The sequence below is a fragment of the Microtus pennsylvanicus genome, chromosome 12 (genome assembly GCF_037038515.1).
Source record: "Microtus pennsylvanicus isolate mMicPen1 chromosome 12, mMicPen1.hap1, whole genome shotgun sequence".
Lineage (NCBI taxonomy): Eukaryota > Metazoa > Chordata > Mammalia > Rodentia > Cricetidae > Microtus > Microtus pennsylvanicus.
Window position 1 is genome coordinate 27719525 of NC_134590.1, and position 20198 is coordinate 27739722.

Consider the following 20198-nt stretch of genomic DNA (forward strand, 5'->3'; position numbering starts at 1 on the left):
TGACTTGGAGAAAGTTGGAAGGCATGTATTTTCTTTCCGAGATAAGGCTGTGTTTGGACAAACAAGATCAATGTTTGGAAAAGAAGAACAACGCCGAGTAGTGCGTGACCGCCATGCTCCTTCCACAGCCTCCTCCCGCCAACCCCCTGTCTAGATCACGTGTCTTCATGGCCCCGTGGGAAGCTGCAAGTCTGTGCTTGTTTCTGAAGGGTTGTGTTGGAGGTGAGCGGAAGCCAGATGCTCCCTTGGCATAAACCGTGGCAGAGTCCTGGCCGGCAATGGTTACCTGGTCTCTGCCATGTTCTGTGAATGCCCACCTCCTTCTCTCTGGACTGGGGACTCCCCAAAATTGCCTTCTTCATGTGTGTTTTGAGGTCTCCCCCTCAACTCACAGCCTGGTCTAGAGTTGGTAATTGAAAGTATTTATTGATTGTCTAAGAAACATCCAAATAGTAAAACCAAATATCAAAACCAAACCATTCTTTGAGGACCCTTTCTGTGTTGAAAGAAAAGACATTCTGCCATGGTGTTCTGCTGGGGAAATACTTTAAAGTAGAATTGGAGCAAAGGCTTCTGCTATGACAAAGCAGGAAGACTTCCTGGTAAGACTGAAGCTTCAGTTTCTAGGCCACCAGAGCTAAAGACAAAGTCCGAACCACCCGAGAACCCACTAGTGGTTAATTCGTACTCCACGTATGCCCAGTAAAAATCCAAGATCTTTACTGACCTTCTGTAATCCCCACAGCAGCCCTATAAGATAGGCTATTGTTAACCCTTTCCTAGCTGAAGCCATCCACACACAGGCCTGGTAGGTTGAACCCAGAGGCCACTTCACTAGTGACAACTCCCAACTGAGGATGGTAATGAAGCCAGAAAACAATCCAGGTCATAACCATCGTGAAAATGCAGAAGGCACGATAGTTTAGCTGACTCATTGAAGGCTCTGGTGTTCTGCTCTGTCTGAACTTTGAAGAAAGATGGCAAAGAGTCTTCAGTCTTTGTTCTTTAATTAATATTTATTGCTCTGGTCTGACAAAGAATCTGATAAGAGGTCTATTTGATTTTATTAGCAAATTATATTTCTTCTTGTGATTTACACATTTCACCAGCAGACAGGACCCAAGTGTTATTAATCTCTCAACATGAGGGTCTTGTAGGTCTGCATTATCCCTGCAAAATGAAATGGAGGTCCGATGAGGCAAAGAGAATTGTCCAAGCGTTTAGAGTAGATCTCGGGCCTGGCCTTCTGAGTTCCCGCTTAGCACTGTCCCCTGCTCACAAAATCCCTGGTCCTCTCAGGCTGTACTGTGAACATGAACTGCCTTCTTCTCTTGTAGGTTTCTCTCTTGGGTGGCTCTTAGACTCTCTTGACCTGCTCCTGAGAAAACACTACGTTCCTGGTCCTTGCTCAGCCATGAACCAACCAGACCTAGCTGATGACCCCGATCCCAGCCCTGAACCTCTGTGCGCCGTGTGTGGCCAGCACCACTCTGCCGAGGAAAACCACTTCTACACCTACACAGAAGACGTTGATGATGACCTCATCTGCCACATCTGCCTGCAAGCATTGCTGGACCCTCTGGACACGCCGTGTGGACACACCTACTGCACCCTGTGTCTCACCAACTTCCTGGTGGAGAAAGACTTTTGCCCTGTGGATCGCAAGCCCGTGGTTCTGCAGCACTGCAAGAAGTCCAGCATCCTGGTCAACAAGCTTCTTAACAAGCTGCTGGTCACCTGCCCATTCCCAGAGCATTGCACCGAGGTGCTGCAGCGTTGCGATCTCCAGCATCATTTCCAGACAAGGTAGGGACCCTTCCTTCTCCTTTCTCCTTAGTGCCCGGCACTCCCAATGCCCTGGCACCCCTAGCACGCTACAGAATGCCCATTTTCTCTCTTTGTGTCTTGCCAATAAGACCCAGTCGAGGTGTTGATGGCTGTGAACCACTGTGGGCAAATATCACTAAGTCGGATTGTGTTGTGTGCGTGCCCTTATTTATTTATGGTGTTGAAAAATGGTGGTGTGAATGTTAGGGTTTGGATATCGGTTATTACCACTGGATCATGTTTTCAGATACTTGGTTCTTGGGTAGATGGTGCTATCTGGGGGCATGGCAGAAGCTTCATGAGATGGAACTTAACTGGAAGAAATAGCTTATCAAGCAAAGGCATACCTTTGAGGGTATACCTCTCTCTTTTTCCTGGCTGCCTCTCTCACCAGGATGGACAGAAACTTCTGAAACTGAGCCCAAATAAATACATCTGTAAGCAAGTCATTTCTTTAATTCATGTAGGATCTACATTTATTCATTTACTTATTTTAAATTTTATTGGCTTATGTTAATCATATATAGCATTGGATTTTACAATGACAAGTTATTTCAAATAAGTAAATGACGTCCTTAAATGAGAAATTCAGAATGCTATTCCCCTTCATTCTAGTTTTCTTTCTATTGTTGTGATAAACACCATGACCAAAAGCAACTCTGGGAGAAAAGTTTATTTGATTGACACATCCCAATCACTGCCGAGCAATCACTAAAGGAAGCCGAGGCAGGAATTCAAGGCAAGAACTGAAGCAGAGGCCATTGAGGAACACTGTTTACTGGCATATTCCCTGGCTTGCTCAGTTTTCTTTCTTAGACATTTAGGAACAAGGTGACACTACCCACAGTGGGCTGGGCCCTCCTGCATCAGTCAATAATCCAGAAAATGCCCCCCAGACTTGCTTACTGGCCAACTTATGGAGGCATTTTTCCCGACTGAGGTTCTTTCCCCAGATGACTGTAGCTTGTGTCAAGCTGACATAAAGTTGACCAGAACACCCTCTGAGTGACTGTTTCTATTTCTTCTCTTTTGGCCGAGGTACACACAAGGATGGCAGAAATGAGATGTGCTTCTTGCTGGTGACTGGCAACCCCTGTTCCCCACCTCCTTCTCAGTTTGTCCCTTTTCACTGTTGCGTGTCTGGACATTCCTGTGTGGGTGGCCTCATTGGTGGCTCGGGGCTTGTTCCCCACAAGGAACTCTTCTCAGCACACTTAAGGTGTTTAATCAAGGGTGAACAATAATACCACAATTATTCTGTAAGAGGAAATTTGCAGGCTTGTATTTATCTTGGTTCCTGTCATAGTCAGGGCAAGAGGCAGGTGCATGTAATTTTTTCAAAGGGCACACACCTTAGGTCATGAGACATAAGTAGATTCTCTAACATGAACGTTTTTATCGTACAAGGGCCTGAGCCCTTGCATTCTTAGCACATGCTTGCCATGCTAATTATACCAGTGGACTCGAGATGCCCACGCAGGTGTTTCTAATGTAGGTTTGTAGTAAACTATAGTTTCAGACATGGAGACCAACCTCTATAGCTTCCAAAAAGAAGGTGTGGCCAAAGGAGACAGTGGGGAGCCTGTTGGTGACCTTTGCTGATAATTTTGGCCAGGTGTCAGAGGCATTGTGGAGAGGAACATAAACCCAAGTGTAGTGATGAGGCCAGCAGGCCTGCTTTTCGTCCCGCCTGGCTACCTCATGGCCAGCTTAGCCCTGGAAATAATAACACAGAAACTGTATCCATTTAAACACTGCCTGACCCATTAGTTCTAACCTCTTATTGGCTAGCTCTTACATATTGATTCAACCCATTTCTATAATCTGTATCACCACTTGACTGTGGCTTACCGGGATGAATCTAACCGGCGTCCGTCTCAGGAAGGGGAATCACGGCGGCTGCCACACTGCCTTCTACCCAGCATTCTGTTCTGTCTGCTCCACCTACCTAATTTTCTGCCCTATCAAAAAGCCAAGGTAGTTTCTTTATTTAACCAATGAAATCAACACAAAACAGAAGACCTTCCTACATAACCCAAAGTCAAAGGTAAGGCAGGTTCTGTTCCAACTGTGCCAAGACCAGAGGACACAGTGGGTAGGATATACAGGAGACCTAAAGAGAAAGGGTCCTGGTGGAAATTTCTCTGCACATGTACCAACATCCTATTACTGCCATATTGCCATCTTTTCTTCTCCTTGGGATGTATTAGTTCCCTGTTGCTGCCCTGACAGTGATGACAAGCTTTCTGACTTTGTTATCTCAGAGTTCTTTTGAGGGTTAGAAATCACACGGCCAACACCATGGGGCTTCTGGGATGAATTCCTTTGGGCTATAGGGGAGGCTACCACACCTTGCCCTTTTCAGCTTCTAGATGCTTCCTTCCTGAGGATTGGCCAAGCAGTGAGGAGGGATAGCATCACTGGAGCAGGCTGTGGCAACCTGGGGGGCTACAGGGACAAGAATCCATACTTAGCTGCCCCAACAGAACTTTCATTCATCTCCTGCCAATGCTACCCCATGACCAGAACACCTCAAGGAAGCTGAGGGAAAGTGTTGGCAATCACACAATTGGTAATAATTTGCACTTGGGAAAGAACTGTGAGGGAGGAACCCCAGACTGACAGAAATCCAGTCACCTCTTCAGGATGAGGCTCTCTGGGGAGGAAACCCCCACCTCAAGGAAGTATGGGCGTCAACACCTGCCCTTGCACCTCCTCCCCCACATCAGTGCTGCCTAAGTAGGTTGACACCAGCCTTTCCGAAAATACACATTAGTCATCAGAAGCTTAATATATACACGGATGCCCTTCATTATCAGCCCTAGCGTTTGCTGGCAAAGACTAAGAATTTGGAGCTAACCTTAGACTTGCCTTTTGACCCTTCAAAGGCCTTCACCATTACTGGTCAGTAGACCACCTTTTCCTCCCCTTAGAAGGGACAGTAAGAGGACCCGGGAGCTATTTCTTCAGGTGGCTATTGAACTGGGAAGACTCAGGCAACCAGGAGATCAGGGTCTCCTTGCATAGGGCCTCGAGGGTTGTGGCTGACAGTGGGGAACATTGTCCTGTGGATGTTTGCTGGGGAGAGACATTTTGCTCTTTTGATCTCATTATTTTGAGATAAGGCTTCAGGAGGAATAAACTGGCCTGGACCTTTATATGTAGCTGAGGATGACTTTGAATTCTTGATCCTCCTGCCTCCATCTTCTGATGGAGGGATTGCAGGCATACAACTCCACCTGCTACAATTTAGTTTTGATTCTGTTTTTTTTTTTAAGACAGGGTTTCTCTGTATACCCCTGGCAGTCCAGGAACTCACTCTGTAGCCCAGGCTGACCTCAAACTCAGAGGTCCTCCTGTTTTCCTCCCGAGTGCTGGGATAAAAGGCGTGCATCACCACTGCCTGGCTACAATTTAGCATTTTTGACCATTCTGTGCTGTTACTTTATTCAATAGATATACATATAAATATTTTTTTAACTTGACAAAAATGACTGAGCTGGGGACGTAACTCAGTTGGTAGAGCACTTAACTACCATGCACAAAGCCTTGGGTTTGATCCCCAGCACCATGTAAACCAAGGGTAGTGGAGTACACCTGTTATCCCAGAAACTGAGGGGCAGAGACAGGAGGATTAGGAGTTCAAGGTTGTCCTTAACAATATAGGGAATTCAAGGCTAGCATGGGCTACCTGATACCCTGTCTCCAAGAACACACTTATGGTGTACACTTCATGCCTTAAATATTGATGCATTGTGGCATGGGCTAATGAAGGTATTTAACATGCAGTTCTCATACCAAAGTTTTGGTGCTGCAAACTCTTAAATCGACCTTGTACAAGATCTGTTGCAAACTGATGTATCAGAGAGTAGAGCTCATGGACTTAGTCCTTCTGTTTCACTGAATTTCACATCTTTAACACATGATAGCCATGCATCTTGGATACAGCTGCATTGTATCTGTTAACAGATGTTGTGATCTCTGGGATCCTGGCCATGTACATATAGTGACCTTCAGAGCCTGAGCCTGGAGGAAGCTTTGGTAAAACATGCAGGATGAACTGTGGCTCCAAGCTAGTGGCCCATCACTGACGCTTGCCTCAGATTAGAGTACCCGGGGAGTGTTGGGAGCCAGGGACCCAGTGTGTGGGATCTGATGGGTGTTGTTGACTTCTGCCCTCTTGTATGCTTTTAGATTATGTCACATGTATGTACTCAGAGAGTCTGGTAGGGGGACCAGGCTGGTTGAGTTGGATGGCAGCCTTCCCAATCAAAGTATAATGCTAAGAGGTGTCATGGGACTGTCTCCCTCCTCATCGCCTGTCATTGTGAGTGTGAGTAGACACCAGCTCGTACCCCTGACTTCTGAGCAAGTCAACACCTCATCTTCACTGTGCGACAACCTCTTCTGCATGAATGACATTTATAAAGGGCCATAATGACCTAAGTCCTAGTGAAAGAGGCCAATTTCTGCTTCTGAGGAAATAACCTCAGAAGGGTGAAGGAGAGAAATGGAAAATACCAACACTGAGTTGCTTCCTAGGCAAGTTCTCTGCCTTCTGTGTCTCTTATTCTCTTGATATTTTGGTTGTGAGCCTTAGCCTATAGTAGATGAATCGTCTCTCCAAACTGGTTTCTCTTACTCTTTAAAAGTGGTAGGTTAGAACTGGCTTTCTCAAAGGACCTAGTGGCAAGGAAAAAAGAGATCATTGTTCAGTGTTTTGAAAGAAGCTGGAATGAAAACGTGATTGAATTGGCTCCAGCCCCACCTGACTGCAGGTTCTCAGGGAGGAGTATCTTGATTAAGTCTGGCCAGTGTCCTAGGAGTACCTTCTTCAAGGCTCTGCCCTGGGCCCTCTGTTGACCTTGACTTCTGTCAGAGGTCCTTTTCTGTTGCTTTCAGTACAATCCAGGCTTCGCTGGTTGTTAACAGTCTAGGCAGGGATTTCACTGTAGGGAGAAGGAACCCTGGGTATCACTAGGAACCTGTGAACATACTAGTTGTCCTTGCTTTTTTTAACTGGTCACTTCAGCTCGGTTGGACATATACACGGGCACACATTCTTACAGTGACTTAACTTGATTTGATTTGATTGGGTTCTATTCTAACGAGGCAGGATCTTGCCTCGTAACTCTGGCTGTCCTGGAACTTGCTTATCTAGGCAGGCTGGCCTTGAACTCACAGAGATCTACCTGCCTCTGCTTCTCTGGGTCTAGGATTAAAGTTCTACACCACCATGCCAGGTCTTATGGTGACTTTCTAATCCTGAATCTAATTTGGCCCTCACCTCACCTCTGTTTAGCAAAGAGAAAAGCAATAAGAAACTGAGAAACGGTGGTGGATAGCTGAGGTGGCCTTCCTGGGATAAAGAGGACAGCCAGCAAAACCCCAGGGCAAGGCTTAGGGTTAGGGCTGTTTACCATCAAGGAAGCAGAGGAACAATGCATGGTTATTCCAGGTTGAGGGCTTTTAGACCCAAGGGAATTATACTAATTAGGATTACATCTGGTAAGCAAGAGAACATTAAGTGGTATAGGATTAAGAGCCTGGAAGTTTTCTTTTTCTCATGGAACACAAAGTCTCAGGTAGCAAGACTAGGACTGAGATGTCGTCACGCTGATGCCATCAGGAACCCAGACTTCCTTCTGTTTTTCAGTTTAGTGTCCACCCTCAAGCCTGTCACTCCGTGCTCTCCAAATGGCCACTCACCACGGTATCACGCCGAAGTTTCAGGCAGGAAGGGAGCCGAGAGTGTTTCCTTTAAAGAACATTCTGGAATGTCTCTGCCAGTGAGTTTTGTTCATACCTTATTGACTTGAGTTGTGATCCGAGACCAGCCATCCGCTGGAGGGGTGAGGAGCATGACGGCCATGACGGATCTCTGGTGGGCAGGCAGGCAGCAGTGGCTGGGATAGTGGCCTCCTTAACGTGCAACAGGACGAACGCCTGCGTTTTTATGCTGCAGTCTCGTTCATTTAATCATTCATTTTATCATCCTGAAAATGCAAGGAGACAAATGCATGGGTGCTGTTCATCGTTCCTAGCACACAACATTAAGTGTCAGTAGCACGCTGCCTGTCCGTTCACAACTCTGTGAAGTCCATGGCAGATACAGCATGCTGTTCATTTGAGGGTCTATACTCAGGGTCTGTGCCTCTCAGAAGAACTTGTTCCCAGAACTTGCTAAAACCACATTCAGGAAAAGATGACAGCATATTATTTTCCTCAATATAGGAAGGAAAAAAAAAAACCCACCAGCTAGGCTCAGTCACTATTGCTAAGAGTCATTAGTAACTACTCAGTGATGTACGATAATTTTGCTTTGGCTTCATAACAACAATCCGAGTTAAATGCTGTTATTGCTGATGTTTTCTTACAGAGGAGGAAACGGAAATTCAGAGAGGGTAAGCCACATACCTGGGATACCCAGCGTGAGGCAGAGCTAGGATGCAAATTTCAGGCTTGTTTCCTCAGCACTCATACCAAACCCAGCTTCCTCTTTACTGCTGTTCACTAGCTCTGACTCACTCCTGCATACCAGCCTTCACTGCCAGGGAATTCAAGTTTGGGCCTCAACAAAATTAGCAATGACTGTGTCAGGCTTTATCAGGATTGCACGTGTCTGATCTCGGCTATGCAAGTTCAGTGTGCACTAAATGCTCCCGGCCCTACCTTGTCTCCGTGCCCAGCTCTGATGTCAAACTCTCGGTCACTATGCAGCTGATTGCAGTTCCTGTCCCTCTCTAGACACTCCTGAACTCCTCTTCCTCACAGGTGTGCAGCCTGTGAATTCTAAATGGAACTGTCCGTTTGAGCCATCTCTCTGAAGACTTAGAGTTGGTGAGACGAGCTAACTCTTTTTGAATATGGAGTCTTGGGAGCATCTTGACTATCCAGAGCTCAGGCACCTGATTCTTATTCAACTTTAAGCTGAAAGAAGTCATGGAATCAAATCCTATGAGAAACCATGGATATTAACTTTATTTCCGTAACGGAGGCTCAGACACCGCAACTAAATGCCAGCGCTTAGTTCGGGGAGGAAGGAGGGTGACTCTCTCCCCCGCAGCCCAAGACCCTGCTTACACAGCACTCCTGTCTATTAGGGGCTCATTAGTATTTTCAAAGAAAAAGCCTGGTCTCCTGGCGACCAGCACGGCATCCCTGTGGTCCCCTGTGTCAGGAGAGTGAAGGGTAAAGTGTCGCAAATTCGTGTTCTGAATGTGCATCCATGCTCAGGAGGGCGGCTCTGCTTTCAGCACCTCCTTGAGGTGGCATCAGGAAGCCGAGAGGCTCCAGAGATGCTAATTTCTGAGTGTCTCTCCGCAGCAGGCTGCAGGATGGCTTTTGATTATTCGCTCATTCACACGTGGAGTTGAATGTGCCATGCCCCTGCCCTCTCCTAACGCGGCTTCACTCGCAGCCTGGCTGCTCCTCGCCAGTGATGTAAATGTACCAGCTGCTTCCCAGGAGCCAGTCCGAATCCTGCAGGAGGGGCCCATCCCTCTCCCAGGCATCAGCCTGCTGCCTTCAGCCTAAGCCCTCTTGCCAACCATGGTGGGTCTCTCCGATCTCCCATCACCTTATTGGAGATGCCCAGAGCTAATCCTCTTACTGGTTCATGATTTATAGTGTGCCTTAATCTCCAGACTCCAAGGCAGATGCACTATCATCTTCTGACTGTGGGGACATGAACAGACTTGTTTAAAGGGGCTGCGCTGGGCTGACTGAGGTGGTCAGGAGGAAGGCGGCAGGCTGCTCAGAAAATGAAGGCGCTTCTGCTGCTGGTCCTGCCCTGGCTGAGCCCTGCTAACTACATTGACAATGTGGGCAACCTGCACTTCCTGTACTCGGAACTGTGAGTCCCCTCTCGGTGCCTGCATCTGTGTGTGTGTGTGTGTGTGTGTGTGTGTGTGTGTGTGTGTGTGTGTGTTGGGTGGATTGGAGGTGGCTTCTGAGTCACTTTCCCAGCTGGTCTATTCTGTTTCCGGCAGTAATTCTGCGTATACAGCCTGTGTTTGAATACAGTGCCCTGTGGCAGTTAAGGCAGCATGCTTAGTGCTCTGTGACTTAACAGAAAACACCATCTTAATGGGTGTGCTGCTTCCCCAGCAAGGCAGCCCCCATTCCTGTGCTAAAACTCTGTGTGTGTGTGTGTGTGTGTGTGTGTGTGTGTGTGTGTGTGTGTGAGAGTGCACGCGCGCGCTCAGTCTTTTCTTGATAGATGAGATTTCTTTCCCTTTCCATAAATAGAACTGAGAGCAATTAAGATCAGAGCTTGCATGCAGGAATGTGCACTCGCATAGGGGACTTCTGGGGACTACTAGTCCTTTTATTGAGATCGTCACAGCCAATGCCTGGAGACAGGTGGGGTGTCAGTAAGGAGGAACGATAACCTATGCATTAAAAGTGTAAATTTTTATTTTGATTTTTGATCATTTTTAAGCATGGAAATAAATGCCATTGATGCCCATACTCCCATACATAATCTCAAGATTAATAGTTTAGCTCCAGGATATCCAAGGCTGTGTAACTATGTAGCAAGACCCTGCCTCAAAAAATATATACATACATATATACATACATACACACATATAAAGATATATACACACACATATATATGTGCACACATGTTTAAAATTGTCTTGAGTAAATGTAGTTGTCATAAGATTTCACCCTAAATATTTTGCAGTATACTTCTAAAACATAGCTGTATTTCTCTACATGCCTAGTGCCTATTTCATAGGGGGAAATGACCCTCTAACTTTAAGTATGTTCCTGGCTCCTTTGTTGGAAGGATTGCAGGCTAGAGCGGGTGGTTTCTGCCCATCACAGAAAATGTGTTGCTCAGCCCCCAGTATTTACAAACTCCTCCTTACTAACCAGGCAAGAAGCTACAGCAGGAATGTTTTTTCTTTCAGGGATGGGATCTTTCTGTGCCCTAGGCTAACCCAGAACTTTCATTCTCCTGCCTCAGTGTCCTGAGCACTGGTGTGACAGGTGTGTTCTTCTGGGACCAGGACAGAGAACAAGAAATCTAAGTTGGGTTTCATAGAGTTCTGGTTGGAAAAGCTGACCTGGTCTGACTTCAGTCATGACTCCATTCACGGATGTGTGGAAACAACCCGTGTTGCTTTTGTTCTTCGTCGGATTAACCAGTTTGTCAGACAGTAGCTATGTAGTAAATGTTGACAACTAGAACAAGACACTTGAAGGCAAGGCATTCATTCTATAAGAGGCTGTATGTCGGGAGGGTCTGGGCTACTTAACTGACATGTAACGCTAGTGCACCTGAGACCAGAAAACTCAGAGAAAAGTGTTTGATTTAACTTCAACTATGGGAGCCCCAGGGGAGACTATGACATTGCAAAAGCCTTTCTTGAAAAATATACAGTGGTAGCGCTCATTGGAGTTGTGCGAAGTCTCCTTGCCCTCTCCCAGTGGTGCCTGAGGTTGGGGTCTCTGGAATGCAGGGCCACAGCATCCTTTCTGCCTACCCCACCCACCTGTATCCCTGCCAGCCACTGTGTTAGTTTTCTACGACAGCAGTAACAAATGTCCACCAACTGGGTATTTTGATGCCTATTCTTTCAATGTTTTGGAGTCCAGATACTTGAAATCAGAGGATAAGGCATGTCCACTTTGACATAGTGGGGAAACCCTTTACATACTCCTTCCTCAGTCCACTGGCTCTAAGCATCCTTTTGCTATGACCTTGTGACTCCAGTTTCTCTCTGTCTACATATGACCTTCTCTTCTGTGTCCTTTCCAATTCTGTTTATGTCTCTTTCCCTCCTCCTCATATCATTTTCCTACAGTGCTGGGTACCAAACCTAGGACCTTGAACATGCTAGGAAGCCACAGAATGACATCCCAGCACCTCCTCCTCTCGTAAGGGTATTGTCACCATGTTTAGGCCCAGTTGGATAGTCCAGCATGATCTTATCTTGAGACCTTTAGCCTAATTTAATTTCAGTCCTAAGGCATGTTATCCAAATGAGATCACCTTCACACACAATGCTGAGTGGAGTTACTTTGGGGGCCTACCCTTTGGCCTCCTTTAGAAGTTGTAGAAGAGCCTCTCCAGTTACTTTCATTCCTGTAGCCTTGATGAAGGAAGGATTTTCATTTTAGTTCAACAGTTTTCCTCCTGTAAGTATAGGGCTCAGAGGCACAGTCTCTTTTGGATGATCCGAGTGGACACATGCAGGTCACTCTGAAGCGCTTCAGAAAGCGAGATGCTAACGAGTGTCTAGAACAGCATTTCTAAACTCATTGGTCAGAACTTCTTAGTAGTCTCCAGTTACAGAGGAGGTGAAACTTGTCCACTTCTGGTTACCAAAGAACTTTGGGGAGGGAGCTAGACCTTGAAGTATAGGTAGGAATTAGGCACAGTGAGGGGTGGAGAGAGCTTTCCCAAATACCAAATAGCACTGGTTATTACGCAAACTTTAACAATTTCATTCTGAACCGTGTGTGAGACTTCTCAGCTAGTTTAATGCCCTGAGCAGAGGTGGCAGGAGGTGAGTGTATGTCCTTAAGGTGAAGAACTCCATCTCCTGTCTACCATGGCCCCCAGGACCTCAGAGAGAGAACCATGGGGATTTGCCGGTTTCCCTCCCCTCTCATCTGGACTCTGTTACATGGATAAAGCTTGCTCAGCGTCCCCAGCACTTCCAGATGCAGAGTGTCCCTTGAGTTCCCTACCCACTAGCACCAAGTTCTGCCCACTGGGGACCTATCTGAGACACTGGAGCTAATTAGTAAACGATTCAAAATTCAGTCCAGGACTGTCCCAACTCCCATGCTTCCAGGAACCTGGTTGGAAATGTTTAAAATAGAAGTCACTTAAGTAAAAAAGCAAAAGTCCTCGGTGAGTTCCACGGCCAACCAACCATAGAATGTGTGTTAAGTAGAATTGTGCCTGGAGGCAGAAGTCAAACTGAAAGGTTGCTTCTCATTGTGGTCCATTTGTGACTGAGGGAAACTGTGCTAACAAATTAATTCTGATCTTGCTCACAGATAATCCCAGCTAAGTTCCAGAACACAGCTCTGTATTTGAAGAACTGAGGTGTAGTCGCTACCTGCTTAGTGGCCTACTGTGGTATTTGTGACGTTTCTTCCATTTAAACTCAGTATTTAGTTCAGCAAAAAATTCCAGGGAAAAACATTGGTGTTTGGAGTCTAGCGTGCATCTCATTGCCTGCAGCAAACCTTCAAGAACATGTACTAAGAACTGAAAGACTTTGTGCTTTCTCCACCTTCAAAGTTCCTTTGGGGAATGCGACTTGCTGCCACTTTTTGGTGGCTCTTGTGACCTGCTCATGCCAAAGGGGCAGGCTGAGCGGGCTTCAAGCAAGTGTGCGGGACAGGCTGAGACTTTGCTTTTTAGAGCCCACCTTCTGTCTACTGTAAGGTGTTCTCAACAGGGCTGTTCAGCATGGTCACTAGAAGAACCCATGTTCATGAAATTAATGCTATGGCTTAGCTCTGTGACTTCTCAGGAAGCCAGGACGTACCACCTCTCTCGAACTTAGACAAAGAGTTTTGAATTGTGAGTGGAGTCATGCATAGTAGCCATTCCTGGAGAGAGAAATCACACTCTAGTCCCTGGTCCCTGTGAGATAGTTGTCTGCACGGATGTGGTCTGTTTCCATCAGAGCTGTGTACTAGAGAAGTTAGGATAAGAGATTCTAAATTTGCAACTTGAATTATTTAGGGCTACGGAGGGCCAAGGCCTTCTGAAGAAACTGCCAAGAACAGCAGGAGGGGTGGAAGTCTTGTGTGTATCTTTCTTGCATACTGGGTCCAGACCACAAGCCAAGGGCACGGGGACACAGATCACCCACCAAGTATCTTAGGACCCAGAAGACTAAACACCCAGCACCTCCCTAGAAGAACTTTCTCTGAGCAGTCTGCCAAGCACACCACTGACAAATCACACTGACTGTCTGCACCAGAGGTATTGCGCGCTGGGGCAGTCAGTCAAATACAGTTGGGCATCTGGGGCTTGGAAGTGAGAGGTCAGCTTGCCTTCCTTTTGTCTGTCACTCTAGGTGGTCTATACTTGCTCTTCCTTTTCTGTGTCAAGGTCCTAGGACAGTAACCACAGTGTTTCTTTTTCCTCCCTCATTGACCTCAGCTGTTGGCTAGAAAGTGGGGAGGGGGGAATCGTCTGTGGGTCTTCGTGTGACTAGAGAGCTGCATCGGTGTGGATCACTGCTCTTGGATTCTTCCAGAAGGAAGAGAAGGGACGAGGGACAAGAGCGATGACTTTCAGTACCCTTTCTCCCTCATTCTCACCGTGTTAACGACCCCACCCCCCACGTCTGAGGTCCACACGAACTGACTCAGCTCTATGGACTTGCCAGCAAATGTTGTCCAAACTGACTCTCAAAGAATTTGTTTGTTTTTCAATAATCTTGAAAGAAAATAAGAATGTCTCCAGATTTTTCTTGCTGTATGTTTTGAGCAGCTGAGGTCAAGCTTTGATGGGATAAAATGACCTGAGGTGGAGAAGTCCTGTCCCAGCAAAGGTGAAGATCAATTTCAAGGACTTCTTTGGGCTCATGAATATCTTCAAAGGCTTTCAGTTGGGGGGGGTGGGGGGGAGAACCATGGCCTCCCACTGTACCCTGTACCCAGCCTTCAGTACAAGTTTCCACATTTTCCCTTAAATTTTAGGCTTGTTTGTTTGGAACGAAATGGAAGCTGTGGTTCCTGACCCATTTTATGCTAGGCTCACCGAATGCTTCTTTGTAGTGGAATGATGATTCTTTGATGTTCACAGAGCATGGCAACCTTGTTCCATGGCTTTAAGTTATTTATTTATTTTTTTCTTTTGCTCCTTGATAATCCACAAGTTCTCTTTTGGCAGCCGCGGAACAATTCTGTTTCCTAACTCTTCGCTGGTTTCAAATGCTCTTCCTTGAAAAACCTCTACTCCATGCAAACCCAGGAGTTTCAAGACGCTGCTCAAGGGCTGGCCAGTCGTGTCTATCTTTCTAGTTGCATGACTATGTCAGGTGAAGTTAGGATTTCTTTAATAGCCCTATTGGTTCAGGTTTGTTTCATTTTCTTTCATCTTCATTCTAACTCGCTACAGTGGGAAATTTTAAACAACGAAAGGGGAGAAGGGAATAAAGAACGTCGGGTCTCTTACATCCGTCGTTGGCAGTTATCAGCCCATGGTCGTGTTTCTTTCATCTTTATGCCCTTGAATTATTTGGAGTCAAATCGTAGACATGATTATCATTTTTATCTGTCAACATCTTGGCAGTTCATCTCTAAAAAGTGGTTTTGTTTAGTTTGACTTTTTCCTTTTTTGTTGCTGATTTTATTTTTTTAAGGAAGTATATCATTTACATAACCCAGGCTAGCCTTGGATTTGTGGTCCTCCTGCCTCAACTACCTGAGTTCTTGGATTGTGGCCATGTGCCACCACTCCCAAGAAAAGGGTAAATTCTTAAGAAATGTGACCACAACATTAACATCACAACAAGACAAATAACTAATTCTTTAAGAGCGAATAACCATCAGCTCCAACTGTCTCTATAACCATCAGCTCCAACTGTCTCTATAACCATCAGCTCCAACTGTCTCTCTCTATAACCATCAGCTCCAACTGTCTCTATAACCATCAGCTCCAACTGTCTCTCTCTATAACCATCAGCTCCAACTGTCTCTATAACCATCAGCTCCAACTGTCTCTCTCTATAACCATCAGCTCCAACTGTCTCTCTCTATAACCATCAGCTCCAACTGTCTCTACCATTTCGTTGTTTTCCTTCTGACGGGTTGGTTGCAGCTTGTTGCCATAGTTGTCTTCCTCCTCTTCCTCACTCATGCTGCCTCGACAGAACGTGTTGATAAAGTGAATTTGGAGGAATATAGCTTTGTCAAAGTACAAGTGCTAGACTAATGTAGATTGTAATTTATTACCCAAGTAGAAGAAATCTTGAGACCCAAAGCATTGCATGCTAAAGTCCCTGTGAATTTATTTACCATTTTATCTGAATCCAGTTTTTTGGTGACAAGACATTTGGAGGGACCTTAAGGAGCACAAAAAGAGAAATACCTTTTCCCCAGAATAATATTTACCAAGTTTTAAATCATTGACTTACATCAATAAAGATATATTCATATGCCTGTCATATATAGTTATTTCTATACAGAATTAAATATAGCTCCATGGACATATGCATACATATCCATATATACTATTATAGATATATATTTATATAACTAGTAATATATATCATCTGTGCATAGTTTATATGTATTGTCATACCATAGGTATCTATAAATTTTGCACATGTCTACTACATTAATATATACATGGAACGTGGACAAAATCATTTTAAAAGACAAAGAAGTTGCCTTTAGAGTTTTAGTGCCTCCCCCTCCCTCCACCCCCAGTTCTGCACACTTTGGCGACTGATGTTTGAGAAATAAGCTTTTTGGACTCCTTGGCATAAGAACACAACATTCTCAAAGCTAACAGAGGACAGTTTCTCCCTCACAATCTGGGGTGGGTCTTGGAAGGAACGGGCAGGAAATGGCCCGATTTTGCAGGCCAAATAAAACTTCAGGCCAGAGCAGCAGGCATCCTTTTTTCTTAGTCATCGTCCCCTTTTGTAGAAAGGACAGGGGCTGTCTTTCTCAGTGGCCTCTCTCCCCTGGAGCTCTCCATGGCCCACACTGCTCTGTGTCCTCCAGAGTGGCCCAGCAGGGCCAGGCATGCTGAGACTGAGCTGTGTTTAACAAAGAAGGCCATCAGACTGCTAAGGCTGGCTAGAGTTCTTTCAGGAATGCACGTGTCCCCGGAACCCTGGGTCATGCTCAAGCCTTTAGTGACTTTCCTCCTGCCTCTGGGTTTCTTGTTCTCTTGCATCCCTCCAGCAAAGCGGGCTTGGTGCTCCCTTCAAGCCCATTTCTCTTGTTCCAGCCTTACACACTCTTGCACACTCTTCTGAGATCCTGGACACCCTTCTCGAGCCTCTCCCTTCTCTAAGTTATTCTACCCAAAACAATGAGAAAGGAAGAAACCGGGACTTCGTGACAGGGAGGGACCCTCTTGTCACCCCTGCACTATAAGTGGTACTCACAAGAAGAGGACCTGGTGAGAGGCTACCAGGCCTTCTCTGGAGTCAGCCTGGCTGACTCCCTTACAAAGGGCAATAGAAGGGCAAGTTACTCGGTCCTGCTGAGCTTTCCTCATAAACAACAAAAAAGAAGGTAACAACACCTACCTCACAGGTGGTTGTGAGCGCTGAATAAAATATGAAATATTTAATACAATGCCTGATATGGAGGAAGCCCATATGTTGTGGATTTTGCTAGTCTTGCAAGAATATATAACCCTGAAACCATTTTATTATCTCTGAAACGACTGCATATAAAGAAATGTGGCCCTGCTTTTCTTGGTGATTTGTAACATAACAGAATATTTCCCAATAGATGGAGTCTGATTTAATTCGGAACACAGCTCTGTCCCCAGGGAGCATGGGTAAACAGATCAGAGAAGAGGGATTGGTGACATGGCCCCTCTTTCTCTGCTTCACTGCAGCTGAGACAGGGTTACTGCCATCCCGAGTGAAGTCTCAGCAGACAAGGGCCACACTTGCCTAGCTACTGACTCAGCAATGGGTCTTGGACCACACCTGCTCCCTTCCTCCTTAGGAGTCACTCCTCAGCTATTCAGTTCCCTTCTTGTTACTACGACACCACAGCACCTACTTCCTCTTTCCTGTCCATCTTCCCCTCCCTCAGGAGATGAGGACACAGCTCGGCACATTCCTAGGCTGGTGGAGCCTGGTGACACCTGTGGTCCAGCAGTGTAACTGTTTAGAGCCTCAGGAGATCTTGAAGGTGATCTAACAACTTGTTTTATAAATGGAGAAACTGAGGCATCACAGTTCACCCTATGGGACCCTAAATAAGTCATGACATTTTGCTACAATCAATATATTCGCTATTTTTAGTATGACATGCCCTCAGGAGCAATAAAACCAGTTGTTGGCATTTTTGGCTAACAACATTGGGTGACAAAATACCATAGCTGTGACACACATGACCTTGCATATTACCCATGAGGAACTGAGTATCCTCTGATGGAGTCAGACCTCTTGGGCATGCTCAGAAAATGACATCATGGGATTTCCCTGTTCAATTTTGTACAACTGTGACCTGGGGACATTTGATGGTAATAAAGCTATGGATTTGAATGAAGCATTCTAAGATCTTTATGGGATTCTAAGGATTTCATATACAAAGGTCCGCGAACTACAAGCTATAATTTATCCTTAAAAATGTGGCCCTCTTTGGTAATAAAGCCATTGCTGAGGGACCCATGTACCTCCATGCCCCTGTAAACACCCCTGATGAAATTCAGTAGGTCTCACAGATGCACACACACAGACACATGCAGACACACACACACACACACACACACACACACACACAGGCACACATATACACAGGAACACACAAAGAGACATACAGATGCACAGACAGACAACGACACAGAGAGAGAGAGAGATGAAAGAAGTGGGCTACTTTGGAAGAGGAAGGAGATTAGCAAGACGGGGGGGGGGGGCACCAAGAGAGGTAACAAATGAGGGTCGCGTTATGATGTGTATGAAAATGTCCTAGTGAAACCCACTTTTTAAATATAATTACCACAAGCTAATAAAAAGCATTTTGAAAAAGCAAAGAAGGAACTGTGGTCTCCAAAGTCACTTAGACATGAGTTAAAACACTGAACACTTAATAGCTATGTGATCTGCAGCAGATTATTGAGCCTCGATCGGTTCCCTCTTAAAGACGGTGGGGTCAAGACTCCAACACAGTGTACATGAAGCACTCGGGCACCTGCAGCCGGTGAGCGTGCTGCAAGCATTAGTGGCCTTGGTTGACCTTTGCAGCAAAAGCAGAAAACTCTCTTTTCAGCACCAAACCACAGAGATGGAGTGAGGTCTAAGAAGCATCTGCAGACAGCCCAGCAGGGACTAGAGTGGTTGATCTACTTTTTCCCTGCCCCTTCCATTGTCTCCAGGACAATAGCATTGCTGACACGTGTCTTCAAGTTACCCCGGGCCTGTAAGTCACACCAGTTTCAGGCCAGGTGGAAAGATGACGATGGATTCTGAAGGAGGGATTTCTAGATTACTTTTTTCTGGGTGGAATGTTCAGGTAGTTTCTCTGGCCTATTAAAGTGATGCTGAAGATGGAGCTTTTAAAGCTGAAGTAGTCAAGAGAGCAACGTCAATATGCTCTCCCAGTGGGGGCAGGGGCAGGGGCATGGCTCCATGCTGCCATTTGCCACGGCCTACGGAGTTTTCCTCCCATTAAGGAATGTACACTCGGGTCAAGCCAGATCCTTGACTTTACAGCAAGAGGAGATTTCACAATTAGGCATTAATGAAGCCAAGCTGAAGTTTGCTAAATAATTTTTTAGCATGGGTTTAAGCAGCAGGGGGTTACTAGGCTCTCAGGGAGAAACTAAGATATACAGATGTGTGGGTACGTGCTTCTCATGAGGGTCACACTGCATTGCTTTTACGATAGTCATAGAGGTGGTATTTTGGGTTCTGGAGTTATTATCTTCAAAGGGTCACTGTGAAATTTAAACAAAATCACAAAAGGGCTTCAGGATATATGGTACAGGTTTATCGTGTGAGCGTGTGTGCACATGTGTGTCTCCTGACCACAGGGACACCACGGACTAGGGTATATGGGACAGGTTTATTGTGTGTGTGAGCGTGTGTGCACGTGTGTGTCTTCTGACCACAGGAACACCACGGACTAGGGTATATGGGACAGGTTTATTGTGTGTGTGAGCGTGTGCACGTGTGTGTCTCCTGACCACAGGGACACCACGGACTAGGGTATATGGGACAGGTTTATTGTGTGTGTGAGCGTGTGTGCACGTGTGTGTCTCCTGACCACAGGGACACCACGGACTAGGGTATATGGGACAGGTTTATTGTGTGTGTGAGCGTGTGTGCACATGTGTGTCTCCTGACCACAGGGACACCACGGACTAGGGTATATGGGACAGGTTTATTGTGTGTGTGAGCGTGTGTGCACATGTGTGTCTCCTGACCACAGGGACACTATGGACTAGGGGACCTTTGCTAATGAGCAGTCTTCTGATGCTGGCTGTTTTCACTCTCCTGGCCTTTTGCTGTTTGGGGGCCCACCACCCAGCTTCCAAATAAATCACACATGGAGGCTTAATTTTTACTTATGAATGTCCGATCTTAGTTTGGCTTATTTCTTGACTTTTTTTTTTCAAATTAACCCATTTTTCTTTTGCCTCTAGATTTTTATCTTTCCCTATTTCTGTATACCTTTATTTCTTACTCTGTGGT

General features: G+C 45.9%; 1 protein-coding gene across 2 annotated transcripts in view; it reads left to right on the forward strand.

Moving 5' to 3' along the window:
- The window catches only part of Lnx1 (ligand of numb-protein X 1), a 108497-nt gene that overhangs the window by 15777 nt on the left and 72522 nt on the right, over positions 1–20198 (forward strand). Inside the window, exon 2 of one of the 2 annotated variants that reach the window (XM_075943009.1) lies at positions 1338–1806. In XM_075943009.1, coding sequence (XP_075799124.1) covers positions 1415–1806 — 392 coding nt within the window. In that variant the 5' untranslated portion in view covers positions 1338–1414. Of the gene's footprint in view, positions 1–1337; positions 1807–9069; positions 9683–20198 lie in introns of those variants that run through there. The other variant, XM_075943010.1, reaches the window with a different exon arrangement.